The 16,075-nt window shown below is 39.6% G+C and overlaps 1 protein-coding gene across 1 annotated transcript in view; it reads right to left on the reverse strand.

Moving 5' to 3' along the window:
- Positions 1-3,948: 3,948 nt before the first annotated feature.
- Positions 3,949-16,075, reverse strand: part of LOC118903071 (dystonin-like) — a 491,338-nt gene continuing 479,211 nt past the window's right edge. Inside the window, 9 exon segments of the mRNA XM_036867747.1 lie at positions 3,949-4,968; positions 5,771-5,894; positions 8,799-8,909; positions 9,319-9,518; positions 10,444-10,515; positions 11,423-11,540; positions 14,340-14,357; positions 15,259-15,333; positions 15,505-15,659. Coding sequence (XP_036723642.1) covers positions 4,706-4,968; positions 5,771-5,894; positions 8,799-8,909; positions 9,319-9,518; positions 10,444-10,515; positions 11,423-11,540; positions 14,340-14,357; positions 15,259-15,333; positions 15,505-15,659 — 1,136 coding nt within the window. The 3' untranslated portion in view covers positions 3,949-4,705.

The following is a 16,075-nucleotide window of genomic DNA, read 5'->3' on the forward strand; positions in this document are numbered from 1 at the left end:
ATGAACAGATTTTATCATCTCTTTTTAACAAAACAATCTTTACAAAATGTGGCTTAAACGGATCCCTGCAAATAAACTATGGATTTAAGACACTTACAATGCAAGAAACAAAGAAGAAAAAAGCAGAGAAGACGCTCCTAGAACAAGGCCCCCCCAGCCACATCATGAGTTAAACCAGGGAGGGTCTCATCAGATTTGACAAGATTTGGACCAAAAACTTGTCAAGACTATTTGAAATAAGTAAGTATATATTCCTACACCAATGTTGTTAAGTGTAAATCTGACACTAAGATTATATTGAACCTTGAGAAATTAGCTAATGATAATATATGCAAAAAATATCTGATAAACACATTGGAAGTGTTTGCTCAGAAAATTCTTATTGCTGGACATATGCTGTCTGTCAAAGAAGTAGGGAACCCACTGGCAGAGAAGATAGAGTCTATAAGGCTGTGGCAACTGAAATTCCTGGTCTTTGCCCTGGGGCAAAAGTCGCTCTTTTAGGGTGAGGAACTTTTAAAAGAATATTTTATCTGAGGATAACTTCTGAAAACTTTTAATCTCTTTTTATTCTCATCTCCTATGCAGTCTTTAATTTCAAATAATGGGGTACAATAAAAGTGTGGGTAAATGAATACGAAATTCCTTTGAACACATTTTGCTTTGCATGCTTTTTTTTTATACATCTTTATTGGAGTATAATTGCTTTACAATGGTGTGTTAGTTTCTGCTTTATAACAAAGTAAATCAGCTATACATATACATATATCCCTATATCTCCTCCCTCTTGCATCTCCCTCCCACCCTCCCTATTCCATCTCTCTAGGTGGACACAAAGCATGGAGCTGATCTCCCTGTGCTGTGTCTGCTTCCCACTAGCTAACTATTTTACGTTTTGTAGTGTGTATATGTCCATGCCACTCTCTCACTTCATCCCAGCTTACCCTTCCCCCTCCCCGTGTCCTCAAGTCCATTCTCTACGTCAGCGTCTTTATTCCTGTCCTGCCCCTAGGTTCTTCAGAACCCTTTTTTTTTTTTAGATTCCATATATATGTGTTAGCATACAGTATTTTTTTTTCTCTTTCTGACTTACTTCACTCTATCCTGTTCCTTTGATCTATATGTACGTTTTTGTGCCAGTACCATACTGTCTTGATTACTGTAGCTTTGTAGTATAGTCTGAAGTCAGGGTGCCTTGCATGGGTTCTTAATTTAGCACATAGGAAGCAGAAGCCAGAAAGACTCCGTATGTTTGCTGTCCTTTATCCTAACTAGATATCCAACATCTCCATTGCACCAAAATTATATGAAGTCAACCAAAGTTGTACAGTTGGGCAGGGTAGGTCAGATATTTTACAAAGTCATACGACTCATCTATGACTCTATTCACATCCAAGTAGATTTTGGTGACCCTCAAGTTAACCCCTAACAAGACTCAAGGAAACCTAGTTACTAAAGTACTAAGAGACAAGTTTACTGTCCTTGCCTTCTTCATGGGCCCCCAGAGGTAAGTTCCCAGCCAGGTGGCCACCTCATGAGACACACACAGTAGCTTGGGCACTTGCAAACGTACGGTTGGTGCTATCAGATCACTTGTTTGACAAAAAAGCACAAGAATTTCAAACCACGTTGTCCAAAAAGGAGTAAATGACTGTACCTCATCCCCATTTCCCTTGTTGCAAATACGTGAAGCAAGCTTAAAAAATGATCAAAAAGGAAACAAGATCCTTTCCCTGCCTCTCTTCCTTTTCATTGTTTTACGGGTCAAACCCCAGCAGCCAACAGGGCACTTCCAAGCCCCTCCACCCTTATTTGCCATAAAAGGAACTAGATCTGGGATTTGTCCAGGCCCATCCCCTTCTGCACTCCATTTTTTCATGAGAATTAGTTTTTATTTTTAAGACAAAAAAATCGACTCCATGATTCAGCTGCCTTCACGCTTAAGAACCGTTCAATTAATTAAACATGGAGGCCTTTAGACCCAAGTGACTCTAATGCCTCAGGGGTCTAGGAAAACAAAAACCAAAATATAGTTCTGTAAATGCCTCGAGGTTACAAAATCAAAACCTAAGGACAGCCAATCACAAACAGTCAACTGGGCTCTAAGTGACAGCCATTCAATAATTTCCTGGCTCTGCCTCTGCTTTTTCTCCTGTTGGTGGACTCCTAACCACTTCTGGTTTGGTGCTGCCTGATTGGAACTGGTGTTTGCTCAAGTAAACTCTTAAAATTCTTTAATAAAAATTTTAATTTAAGTATAGTTGATTTACAATGTTGTGTTAGTTTCTGCTATACAGCAAAGTGATTCCGTTTTATATATATATTCTTTTTCATATTCTTTTCCGTTATGGTTTATCACAGGATATTAAATATAGTTCCCTGTGCTGTACAGAACCTTGTTTATCCACCATATATATAATAGTTTGCATAAGTTAACCCCACCCTCCCCTCCCTCTTGGCAACCACAGGGTCTGTTCTGTCTGTGAGTCTGTTTCTGTTTCGTAGATCTCCTAAAAATTCTTAATATGCCTCAGTTTATCTTCTAACAGAACCAATCTTTAAGATTTTTAGCATTGCGATTCATTCCAATGTCATGTTTTTAAAATAAAAAGTAGGAAAGAAAACAAAAAAGAGAAAGACAAAAAGAAAAGAGAAGGAACAGGAACGTGTGTAGCCACGAGGAGGGAAACTTACAGGAGGACCTCAGAAGTCAGCCTGAGGCTCTGGGAAAAAAACATTCAAGAGGAAACAAATATCAGGCATCAAAGTGTGAAACGCTCCCCAGGAGGGCAATTGCTGGTAGCTGGAAACAGTTCCTTAGGACTCTCAAGTATCTTTCACCACTTCCTACTACAAAAAGCAAATTCCCTAGCTCTTTATCAGGGGCAGCATTCAAATGAGCCCAGATAAAATTATTCCCTTAAATTTGTCTTTGAAGTGGAAATGTGATCCTATGAAAAGCACCAAAGGAGTAACAGCAATTTCAACTGCCTTCTCAGACGATGTGTTTACAATCAAATGCATGAATTACAGCAAGTGATCCCGTAGGTTAGAATCACCCTTCCCATCAAGGGCATGCACGTGAGACCCATGCTTTGAGAAAGGAGTCATTTGAAAGCGGCACCTAATTTCTGTCTCCGGAGACTCCAGGCCCTTCAGTTCAACGCTGGCCTCCATAAAAAAAACCACGCGGGGAAAACACGCGACTATCTTAACTGACTCCTGAACCCAAATGCCACCAATGCCGTGTGCTGAAACGAATTTACAAAGTCACAGGGAAAATTGTGACCAGTCATACCCAAAGGAACCATCTGCCATCCTTCTAATTATATTTGATGCCATTTTTATATTTAAGAAAATTTTATCATTTGATTTTTTAAATGTACACAGGAGGGAATGTAACTACATTACCCTGTCATACAGCCCCTGGTTTCAGTTCATGTTTTTTAGTGATTTATTTATTAGCTTTTTCCCCTTGAATATAAGAGCGCCTCAGTGTCACCAACAGAGGCTGGCACATGGTTGGTACATATTAAAAATATTTATAGAATGGTTAATGTTATTTTATCATTTATTATGTATTATATCCATGTTTTTTGTCCCCCAAACTTAGCCTGTCCACTGTTAGTAAAGAGAGATCGTCCATATAAGCTTTATTTAAAACAAACAGAAAAAGTTCACTTTAAATAATCAGGTATGCCATATGTTCAAGTGAATATGTTTTATTAAATGCATACTAATATCTTCCTATAGTATGTGAGTATACATAATAAATTAAAAGGTATATATTTATTAAATATAGATATAATACCAGAACATGATTACTTCAGATGAGAAAATCAAAATAAACCCATTTTTAAGTCTCGTTTGGTCACTCCAAATGGATATTTGCTCATAAAAAAATACACTGACTTTTTTCCCTGGGGAAAAAAATTAATTCCATAGCAATGTAGTTAAGGGACATGTTTTATTTCATAGCTTTTCTGCAAGCAAACTTGCTTTGATACAAAATGAGTTCAATGGTACAGGTGCTACTGTCCACTCAAGCAAAAGAAAACCTCACATTTACATGAATGCACTTTATGATGATATTCTTACAGGATAAGAGGGCTCACGTCCAGGACGCCTCTGGCCTCAGGTGAAGCCATGGCACAGAAATGCGCAAGAGTCTGGGAATCTCAGAGCATGGGCAGGTGCAGAAAGGAACTTTCTGTGAGTTCTCTGTCAGATACAAGGTTAAGAACTGCGGCGGGTGTGTTTGTCTTTTTGTCCCCCATCTTGCAGTTTACACTTAGATAGTCTCGGAATAGATCGCTGTGGGTGTCTTGGCTTTTCAGAGTTTCCAGAGAAGCAAGAAGGTGTCATGAGGTATCCTTCATGTTAGCTCCCAGTGGAGGGCTGGCTGTTGGGAAGTCGTGGACTTACCTGCAGGTATAGTGATCTCAGGTGTGCTCCACACGCTCAGTGCAGAAACGTTAGTGCCTATCAAACTCTCTCCCCCCTCACGGAGGATGTGACTAAAACCCCAGACTATCTGACCCAAATTATACAGATAAAAGAAAAAGACAAATACACAAATAAGGCCATCTGCAGAACTTTAAACGCACCTCCTGCATTATTTCACAATAGTCTCTACATCATATGTTACATCTTTCAGACTTAAATAGTAAAGGCTTTAGGAAGGACCGTGGTAGAACCAACTGCACTATCTCTTGGAGGACTTGTCCAATTTGCTGGCAGGTGATTTCCTCTGGGGTGTGGGGATTTTGGAAGGCTTGGCTGCGGACGGCCGAGAATCTGCTCGGGGCGTAGGCCTGTGTGTCTGGGGGACAGTCTCCACGTCGGAGCACACGGACTGGATTTCCGAGATGTCAAAGTCTGATGCATCGCTGCCTCGGCGGCTGCTGGCCCGGCTACCAGCTTTGCTGCCAGCTCGGCTTCCTGGTCGGCTGTGGGTCTTCTTGGGATCTGAGGAGAGAGGGCAGAGATGGGTCACCCTTCCTACTGCATCCAGCTGCCCCCGATTCTTGAAACTCAGTGCCACGTTTAATCTCAGCCAGTTTGCTGGACACCCAGTAGGTGCTCAAGAAATACATGTTGATTTCATGGCCTTGCTCCTACTCTAAGTAGACGAAATATACAAAAAGCTCAATTTACAAACAAAAAGCAGGTTGGGGGCTACCCCACTTAAAATGGAATTCCATTTACTATACACAGACATAAGGACTAGATAATATCACTTGAGATTGTGTTTTCCAAAGTTTGGCAGGTGTAACCCAGGGACGTGTGCAGTACAAATGCACAGCACAAGCTTCGTGCGAGTTTTGCCTAGGATAAGTAATTCAAAGCACAAAGGAATTGAAGACAAAAGACTTGAAAGTTTAAAGAAGCTTCAGGCTTGCTGTGGCTTAGGATCCCCCGGGGTCAGGGCCAGTGCAGCTGGGTTTTTCCAACCACCCCAAACAGAACCCAGTGCAATTTCCAAGCAGCAGAGGAGGCCAGACTTTTGGCCGGAAGGGGTAGATCCTGCCAGTTTTTCTTCGATTCTACAGTCACTCTCTCATCTTTCTCTGGTACTTTCCAGAAGGGATGTTTGAGTCCCTTATGCCCATGGCTCACTGATCCCCTACCTCTGATGGAGGACTGGGACCACTTGTCATTTCAGAAGAATACAGCAGCACTGATTCGTCTTCCCCGATTAGGAAGAAATGGGATTTTCATATTCAGATCACACTGCAAAGCCACGAGAGAAGAAATGCAGCAGACTCACCAGCAAACTGTGTCCGCACTCGGGAAGCTGCGGTTGTGATCAAGCCACTGTCCTCCCCGGAGTGGAAGCCTTTCCCTGATAAATATCCCGGAAGTCGAAGTTTACTTCCTTGTATCGGCGTTCCCTGTGTCGAATCAGGGAAAAGACATTTCAGATATTGCTCCTGTCCCATGATTCTCCACCGACACCACTTCACAGACGGGTGGGAACCCTCCACTAGACACTCAGGAGGTGAGGAGGCATGGGGTTCTCACTTGCTTTTCTCCACTAATTTCTTATTCTCTCCCTAAATGCAGAGGGACCCCTCTAAAGAAAATGAATTCATGTTGGAGAGAAAACACAAAAGTGGAGGTTCCCTGAGGAAACAAAGACAAACTCTGAGTACGTTAGTATCTTTCAGATTGTCAGTGAATTATCACAGAGTTGAGAGAGTCGAGCCAAAAAGACGATGGTGACTGCACGGTCCCGAGAGAAGACTAGCCTCTAAAAAATCGTGCTTGGATTCTCTGCTGCCTGCAAGGTTTTTAGGGAACTAGACAGAAATAAACAAACAGAAATCGAACAGGAAGAAAATAAGGAATGCCTAGACAGCTACCATTTAAACAAACATAACTGCCAGAAAGAAAAAAAAAAGCGACATTCTATAACTTGGTAAGATGTCACTTCCTCTCTTGGCTCCGTCACTGTCTACGGTCCTTACAAGATACCTAGGCAATGTTTGGGGATAATTCTCTTAAAATTCTTACAGGAGTTTGCAGAGAATGTCTAAAGTAATCACAACTACGACATTTTATTCTAAATCTAAAATCATTCACTTTTTCTGGATCACTACAACATTTTGGAAATTCTCCCAAAGTTAAAAAAAAATAAAAACAAAAACAAATCTGGGAAGTATAAAGACATCATATTCCTCAATGAACTCACAGTCAGGGAGTTGTTTGGAGGAAACAGATCTAAACAATTACATATGCTTTTTGAAAAATTAATTTTCCTTTATTAAATAGTTTTAAATGTTTAATAATAAAGCATATGTAAGACCTTTGGGTACATCAGGGTTGCAATTTATTAATATTAATGATATTCATAATTCATTTACATATGTATTCTCTACATACATTTAAGTATAGAATTTATATAGAATTCGTATACATATAACACTTGGGACTTCCCTGGTGGTCCAGTGGTTAAGAGTCTGCACTCCCATGGTAGGGGGCAGGGGTTTGATCCCTGGGGTTGGGGAACTAAGACCCTGCATGCTACTCAGGGCGGCCAAAAAAAAAAAAAAAAAAAGAAGATGCTTAAGCATTCAAAATACTCTCACAAGTCTAACCACAAATAATCCACACACTTACCTACTCACTTTTTCACAACTGTGAAAGAGGAGGTCCTGAAGAGAGCAGTAATTTGCCCGAACTCTGACAGCTCTGCTCCAGTTAAATTCCTAACTAACTCAGAATCTCAACAACCCAGGAGAGAGTGAGGACTCACAAGTGATGAAATATATCACTCAAGATGACAGTTCATTACCATGAAGGACCAAGAGCATTCTTTTCAGACGCCTTGATATTCTGATTTTATAGTCACAAACCTACCCCGTGCTCTTAAAGACCCTTCCATAGAAGGATACTGTTGTTTTGTCTCATGAGGCTATTTGAAATGAAACCTAGCTTTGTATTAGCCAAAATAATAGACTTAAATTTGGGGGAGTTTCCATTTTTCAAAAATTTGAACTAACAGAGTAGCACAGCCCTAAATATTTAAAGCAAACATGTCACTTTAGGTTCCTTCAACTGCTCTCAGTTTTGGCTACAACAGATCCATCAGAAGCGACTGACGCCTCAGGCATAACATATGATACTAACATCGCTCACTTGAGGGAAGGGGGAGAAATGAGGGGCTGGGGGATGAGGAAGAGATGAGGAATGGGTTTCTGCCCCAACTCTATACCACCATCCGCAATTTCCATTTCCATCATGTCAATCTGAGTCAGGAGGGCAATGACAGTTTCTCTGCCTACCTCTCATTATGAGTGTGAGGATTACATAACAGATAAGAGTTTTGAGAAGCATAAAAGGCTTTTGAGAGGTACTAAATTAGTTTCATCCAGGAGTCCTTGCCTTTAATATGAAATATCTCCTTGGTTTCAATAACAGTTCTTTAGGGATTTTTCTCCCCTCCTTATTGTGATTCTAATCAAATATGTGATTTATTTGGTGCCTATGTTTATCATTTTACAGAGTACTTTCTTTAAAAGACATATGGTTGACTTCCAACTGAATATAAATGATCTGATACATAAATTAATCTCGGCAAATTTTATATCACCTAAACATCTTATCCCCATACAGCATGTCATTTAAAAAAGTGAGAGGGTCCTGAAAAAAATCATTAAGTCTAATAAAGATACATACCCTTTTGAGAATGACAGATAACTTTTTGCCTATCTGAGCCCCCAGCCCCTTGCACTGATAACTAAAAGACTTGGGTCTCACCTACCCAGTTTTCTTGGGCAGAAATAAACATACCAGACAGTCAGAAGGACCTTGCCCAGAGAGAACACTCAGTCCACATTCTTTTAATTTAAGTGATTCTCTTGCAAATGATACTGCCTCTCACTCTCACCTAAAAAGGGTTACAGAATGTCTTGCCCAAATTATGTCTAGAAGCAAAAGAATACCATCCGCTTGAAAAGAAACCTGACTTAGGTCTGGGTATAATCTCCTGTATGTCACTCTCCCAGGGGAGAAAAGCAAAATTAAGTATGAGAAAGAGAACAGAAAAACAAAAAAGGCTGAGAGCCTGCAGAGGTGACTAGGTTAGGTTGACGCCCTTCGAGGAGCTATAAACTGTCTTTTGTGTTCACCCCTTACTCTCACGTTCCTAGGGTTGAGACTTATTATACAGAAGTCTGTAAAAAGACGACGTATTATCAAAAGTACATTTATTAAGGGTGAGGTGAAGCAGTGTTAGTAGGTGATCGTTTCAGTTAAAGGCGGCTGTTAGGCTGGAATCTGGGGCCTTACAATACCTCTGGAGATGACATGGGGAAGTCTGAGCACTCAGCTGGTTTACAAGGAGTTGACACCTTGCTGTTTGTCAACCAGGGTTTACCATAATTGCGTGTTAAAGGATGGAGAATCTGTATGGAACAATGGCAAATCAAACGTAAAGGACAGCAGATAAAAAAAACAAAGCCATGGAAAGAGAGATTCACAGCCATTCATTTCACAGTAAGAATGATCATCATTAAAAACAAATGGAAAAGGTCTGATGGCAAATCATACGCACCAAAAACATGAATAAAGCTTTAAAAAGAAAAACCAATCTGAAAGGTAACCAAAGCCCCTAAATAGATCGTCTTTATATGGGCCAGAGGGCAAAAGCACACACACACACACACACACACATTTTTTAATTCTTCATCTTCCATATTGTGAGAAGGGACACATTTGGAGAAAGCTGGTCCTACAAATTCTAGGGACCCCCCCCCAAACATTCAAAAGCATACTCTAGACAGTGAGCGCAGAGGAAGAGGAAACGAGTCCTACCTTGGGTGTGCTGGTGGCAGGGACCTGCGGGGAGGCCGCCTGGCCAGCCGGGCTGGACACAGATGTGGACCGGTTGGGCGAGGCTCCCCGGGATGAGGGCCTCGATCTCCGGCCCCGGGGTCGGAAAGCAGCCATTCCCTGACTGGCTCCATCCGCCAAGATGAACTTCTCCCTTAGCTCCACGTTCGTCCTTCCTTTAGCTGGATGACGGAACACACAAGGCACACAAACGAAAGGAAGGAAAAAAAAAGAGGGGCTCAGTCGAGTGCGGGGGGAGGGGAAAACTGCCACCTGGCGCCACAGACCACGTAGAGGATTGCAAGAACACCTTTTTGCCATGCCAACTCCAACTCAGCATCACAAAAAGTCAAATGCATTCCTTTACAATGCATTCCTTTCGGATACAGGCCAGTTGGGGAAAGAAAAAAATAAAAGTGTGTTTATTCTAACACTAGACACCAGCCAAGAGTCACCACTATTAGAGAGTCAGCATGAAAATGACAAGCTCATGCTCAAATATTGTTAATCCACCCACTACTGATGCCTGCAGGGTTTCACTATGCCATCCCCACCCTGAGGGGACAAGCCAGGGAGGCGGGGACTGTGTCTTTTGCATGTACTACTGAGGTCAGGAAATTGCCAGTCTTTCACCATCGGGATTAATTGGACAATTACACAGAACGAGAGATGGGTTGTTAATCATGACGACACAGAAACTTTCAGGTTTTGCACTTTCAATGAAGCGGCTGGTATTTTTATTTTATGCCTTAAAAACTCGGTCTTACAGCATGCAAAATAAAAAAACAGCAGACCCCAGGATCCGTGAGGTCATCCGTGATGCAACACTCACACCAACACACGTGCACTCGGAGAAGGCGCCGCCAGAACCCCGTGTGCAGGGTGTTAGCCTGTGTTTGATCACTTACACAACCCCTACATTTGCAACACCCGAAGAGTGTTGAAAGTCTAGAATTTCAATTTGGAAGCACCAGCTCAGTTGGATGTGAGTTAAGCCATACGCAATGGATGAAGCGTGTTATTTTAAAACAAAACGATTAAAGCAAGAATGTCAAAGTAGGAAAGAGGAGAGGTCAGAGGGGAGAGGCAAAGAGAGGGGTCGCCAACCTATAGTAGGCTGAGTAGTAGTAATTGAAGAGTTTGATTCCGAACGTAACATTTTACTCCCATGATGATGAACTAGAAGAAATGACACAGGATACCAATCACATTCAAGAAAACTGTTAGCAGGAGAAGAAACAAAGTACAGTAGTTGATTATGCAAAGGTTGCTCAGATCGGGCCTTTAGCGCACCATTTAGGAGAAAAGTGGCACTGGGAAGGGAAACACTCAAAAGTCTGACTCAGGATGAAAAATGTATTTGGAAGACTTCGCCCCAGTTGAGCTAACTTTCCTAGGCTACCCCACAGAACACTCTGCATTCTCAATTCTTTGTTTCGTAAATGGAGCTGCATTACCTTCAGCTGCATTATTTCCAAAATATAGAAGGAAGGCCTGCTGACTGGCTGCTGGGAACGCACGCCCAGATACCTGAGAGCTATGGTTATATTATGTGTGCATATTGTTAAGGCTCTAATCTGTAACTTCAAAATTCAGAGTCAAATTAGCAGTTCATTATTTAAAAAAATTTTTCAATACTGCTTTCCTTGCCTCCCCCTAATTTCACAAAAACTTCCGCTTTTAAACTTTTACTGTACGGTATCTTCAATCTTCATCGCTCAATTTTCTTTCCCCTTACTTTGCTACTTAACGACAGAGGAAATCCTTCGCCTGGTTGGTAGAATTGCTCATTTTGAAACTTGCAGATGGGAATGCCTCATAAAGGAAAATCTATTCTAGTGTTTCCTGCCTCCCAGTCTCCTAGTTATCCAGGAGAAGTAAAAAAAAAAAAAAAAACGATGAGAGGAACACGGTTTACACAATTGCCACAAGTTCTTTGGGAACTTCAGGCTGACAGACCAATGTGAAACATTCCTTATTGTAATAAATGACCAAAATTAGCCCCACTGTGTTTTTGATGCTGGAAAATAATACAAGATCGATATACTTTCGTGGTGTTATTATCTTGACGTAAGTATCTCCTTACCCCTGCAAGGATCATTTTTCACTAAGAACTCATCCAGGGCCATCCATCCACCACCAACACGAACCATCACAGTACTTCGCAGGATTCGGACAAGCCGGAGTTGCTGGGAGTCTCCAAACTGGGAAGAGGAAGAAAGAAGACCCTCTAATTGTCAAGAGGAAATCTCAAAGGATGAGGTGCGATCTGCGTAAGCAACCAACTCTAACTTCTTGTTTAGTTCGCAGCGATTAGTAAAATCTCAGAGAAAGGGGTTTATCATGATCTGCGTTAGACGGCTGCATGCTGATTTAGCCCAAAGGAAATAGTGTGGAAAAAGATAACAAAGGTTATCACATGTAATAATGAAGCTTTCTTCTAAAAATGATTTTTCTCTCTTATGACGGAAACAACATTAGTAAGGCAGTAATGGAAAATGTTTCTAGAGATTAAACACAGCCATGAAAATAAGCACTGGCCCACTCGCCCAGGGCTTCCAGGAGGTAAGATGATTCTAAAGAAAATTTAATAAACTCTGATTCTTCTTCGTGAAAACTTCCTCTTACACCTGAAACTGTTTTCCACTGAAATCCATGGGAGAAATCTTTATAAACTCATTCTGTTTTCTCTAAACAGTTCTGACTTAGAGAGATAAAGTAGTAAATGATCATGACTAATAAAAATTTCACAGTTAAGTAAAACTTCTGCATCACTAATGATCTGGTAGGCTAATCTGTTAAAGGCTGGATTCATGTGCCATTTTTAGATTACTGTAATATTAGAACAGTCACTGACACATTAGGAATGATACAGCTTTCAAATCTAAAAGGCTTTTCTTTAAAGCTCTATATACCAAAATTGCTGACACTGAGAAGCACTTGTCTTTTTCTTGCCCTTTCAGTGGATCTCCAATCATATACACTACAGATTCTGCAGGTCTTGAATAAACGTCTAGACTACAGGTAGTTTCTGATCATAAGGTTTATTTATTATGAAAGCCCATGAGAAATGATTGTATACTTTTAAATCATTTCTAATAAGCTCGTGTCCAACTTATAAAAACCACCAGACGGAATTTCATGGCTGCCAACCCGGTGGATACCATAGCAAAATGAACAGTCAAGTAGACATAAATAGCTTCTTTTTAAGGCAGGTAACATACAATTGTGACTACTTGTCTGGGCTCATGATGCATAAACAGAAAACGTGAAGTAGAAACAATTTGCTGCTTTTCATAAATTTTAACACTGAGTTTCAGGAAGAGAGCACTAGGACAAAGCCAACCATTCCAGACCCTGAAACTCAGAAAGGACCTGGAAAGCATGTAAAATGCACCAGTGGGACTCAGGTGTTTACATCAAACCTTTTCACATCACTTTTTCTAAAATGGTTTTTAAGCCTTGAGACTTCAACTTTCCTGTAGTTGAACCTGCTCTAGAAATGTAAATTAAAATTTAAAAATCAAAATGCATATTTATTTTGTTAGAAAAAATTTGGTGCTGCTAATAAGCAAAGGGAAAGGAGGGGATTTAAAGAAAATTACCCTTAAGGAACCAGATAATTAGACGATACGCTTTTGTTCCAAGACTATGTTCAAAACAAGTTTTAAGGATATAAATATTTATTTATTTATATCATCATATAAAGAATATAAAAATATTTTATAGAGGTATTTCAATTATTTCCATTATAATAAACATGAATGGTTTTAAATTTTATTTTGAGAAGGCATTCTCTGACAACTACCATTGTCTTTAGAATTTCCGTAATTTTCTCAACAGCTAAACTGTGAGACCAAAAAAAAAAAAAAAGAAAAAAGAAAAAGACCCTAATGTTGTTCTTTGTGCTGTGAATTTAAACCTTTTGAAATATTTCATCCTTTCCATAAACAAAAGATGCTATCCCAATTACTATCTCAGAAAATAACAAGAATGAAAAAGTAACTTTTTATGGAAACTAATGGAAGTTTTCAAAACATCTATTCAAAATAACTGAAAATTTTTATTTGAAAAAATTATCTGCTTGCAATAAATGGGGAGAATAGGTAATTTGAAACTTAAGATGTAATATGGCTTAGAAACTGAGGGGCAGAATAATAGCTAATAGGAAGTAGAAACAATTTGCTGCTTTTATAGTCAGGTACTATAAATAGCATGGTTCTTTCCAAAAGCACAGAGTAAAAAACTCTCCTTGTTTAAATCAAAATCTGATTTCTCTTGTCTCCAGTTCTAAAATTCTGATCATGATGCAGTGCCCTGGACAATTTATCTTGACTTAAATGTGAGGTCAAAATGGCATAAAGTATGACTAAGATTTCGTGTAAGTTATAAGAGAAACATTTCCTCAAAAGGAATGACATCATTTAAAACCTCCAGAGTTAAAGTTTCTACTCAGGATGCAAAGCCCTAAATCAATGAATTAGGGCACAGGGACAACAGCTGCTTTGGAGAGATCACATCACCATGGCCAAGTGCCATGGTGACCTCTCCCCTGCGCTATTTTCCCAGGTCACTGGCTGGATGCTGGCCCTTCGCTAGCAACCTTATACCAGAGCATACAGCTTCAATGGCCAAACACCAACGAGGCCACACAGAGATGTGTGGACAATCAACTTTGTGTTGCAATGAATACTTGTATAAGATAGATGAGAGCAGTATTATTAAAGACAGGAACTGAAAATTGCATTTGTAACACTGTACCCAGCCCAGCTACAGTTGATTATCTGGTTTGCTTAAAGGTAATCTCCTCATTTGAGACACAAGGCAAAAAGGAGTCCTGGATCAAGGACACTTATAGCGTATACAGAAACACCACGCCAACCAACAATGTAGTAGCTAGGGGGACAGCATGGGAAAGATTGGCCAGGGCAAGCTTTAATGACTATGAATTAAAGTTAAAAAAAATTATTGGGAACTTGAGCATACATTCCACTGGTTTATACCTGATTTCCCAGGAAGAACTGATAAAAAATGAAAAATGGAAGAAAGACATAATTAGTTCAACAGGAAACTTTCTATATGACTAGAACACACACACACACACACACACGTACACACACACACGCTCACACTTTGGGTTTCGGGATATAGTATCTAGTTTAGAGATGTGCAGGTACCCATTTTTCCCAACTTCAAACCAAATAATCAGAAATTTTTCTTTGCAAATTTTTGTGAAAGTCTTTGGGTTTCGAATTTAAGTTAAAAATTCAAATATGGAGATGAATGTTTTTCAATGTAGAAATATAAAAGCAAAATGAATAATGTTTCATTTATAAGTAATATACTGTAGGAGGGAAACTCTGCACATTTCCTATCTAGCTACTACAAATAAGAGATGTTCCAAAAAAAGAGAAAAAAGATAGAGAAAGAGTGACAAAGTCACAAGGGTCTTCAAGTAATTGTTTTAAAGAAGGTGAACTGAGTTACTGAGATTTAAATTTTTTTAAATTTCTGCATCAGTGGAAAACACTACCTCTTTTTCACATTTACAAAAATGAGTAAACATTTTAACTTCATTTCCTGGCTTGGAAAAGCTTTGTTACTGAAAATATGACAACTTACCTCTAATCACAATAAAATATAAAGTAATTCGAAGCAACCTAAATTATATGAGATGTCTTTTTCTGTGAATATTTTTCTCCTTGAATGGATGTATCATACATGTCAGAGATATGTCCTAATATACAAAATGCAAGCTATCTTTATATCATTAAAAATGACGAAAGTTGGAATTTCATATACCATTATATTTGATAGAAGGTAAAAATAAATAACTAGCATTCCTGGGAAACAATGCAGACCAAGTTTTTAATTTTTATCCTTTGAAAGATATTATGGTACCCAGCTATTTTGAAAACTTACCCTGTATTTGTTATCTCCAATCTGTTCAACTTGGAATCGTTTCGCACATTTGCACTTAGCTACCTGCCTTGTCACCTGCCAGAAGCAATGATAAAACAGTCACTTTCACATTAATATTATATCGTGGCATCCTTAAAACCTGTATGCAACAACTAAACATGGAAATAAAACAACTGCATGAATTGTACACGGTATCTGGGCAGAACACACAGTGCTTGTTCTACCCGGTGGAAAGGTAATGAGTACCTCATCTTCAATTTTGTCAGCATCAGTGATAGGTTTGTATGCATCTTTATTTGGGTGAAGGGCGGCTACAAATTCATAGTAGTCGATGTATCCATCGCCGTCTCTGTCAAAGATGTCTGCAACTGCACTCATCTCCAGACGACTGGTAGGGAACTCTAACATTTTCAAAACAATGGTAAGTAGTGCTATTGAGGAATAACTGACAAATAAAACTGTAAGACATTTACAGTGTAATCGTAATAATTTGATACACATACACATTGTGGAGGGATTCTCCCCATCTAGTTAATTAACACATCCATCACCTCACATATTTATCTTTTACTCTTTGGGTTTTTTTTGGGTGAGAATGAGTTTTACTCTCTCAGCTAATTCCAATTATACAATACGGTGTTATCAACCACAGTCACCATGTTGTACACTGGATACTCAGACCTTATTCATTTTATTGCTGAAAATCTGTACCCTGGTACCAGTCTCTCCCTATTTCCTCCACTTCCCAGTCCCTGGCAATTATTTTTCTACTATCTCTGTGAGTTTCACTTTTGGTTTAGATTCCACGTATGAGTGA

Source organism: Balaenoptera musculus, chromosome 11 (genome assembly GCF_009873245.2).
Source record: "Balaenoptera musculus isolate JJ_BM4_2016_0621 chromosome 11, mBalMus1.pri.v3, whole genome shotgun sequence".
NCBI classification, from domain to species: Eukaryota; Metazoa; Chordata; class Mammalia; order Artiodactyla; family Balaenopteridae; genus Balaenoptera; species Balaenoptera musculus.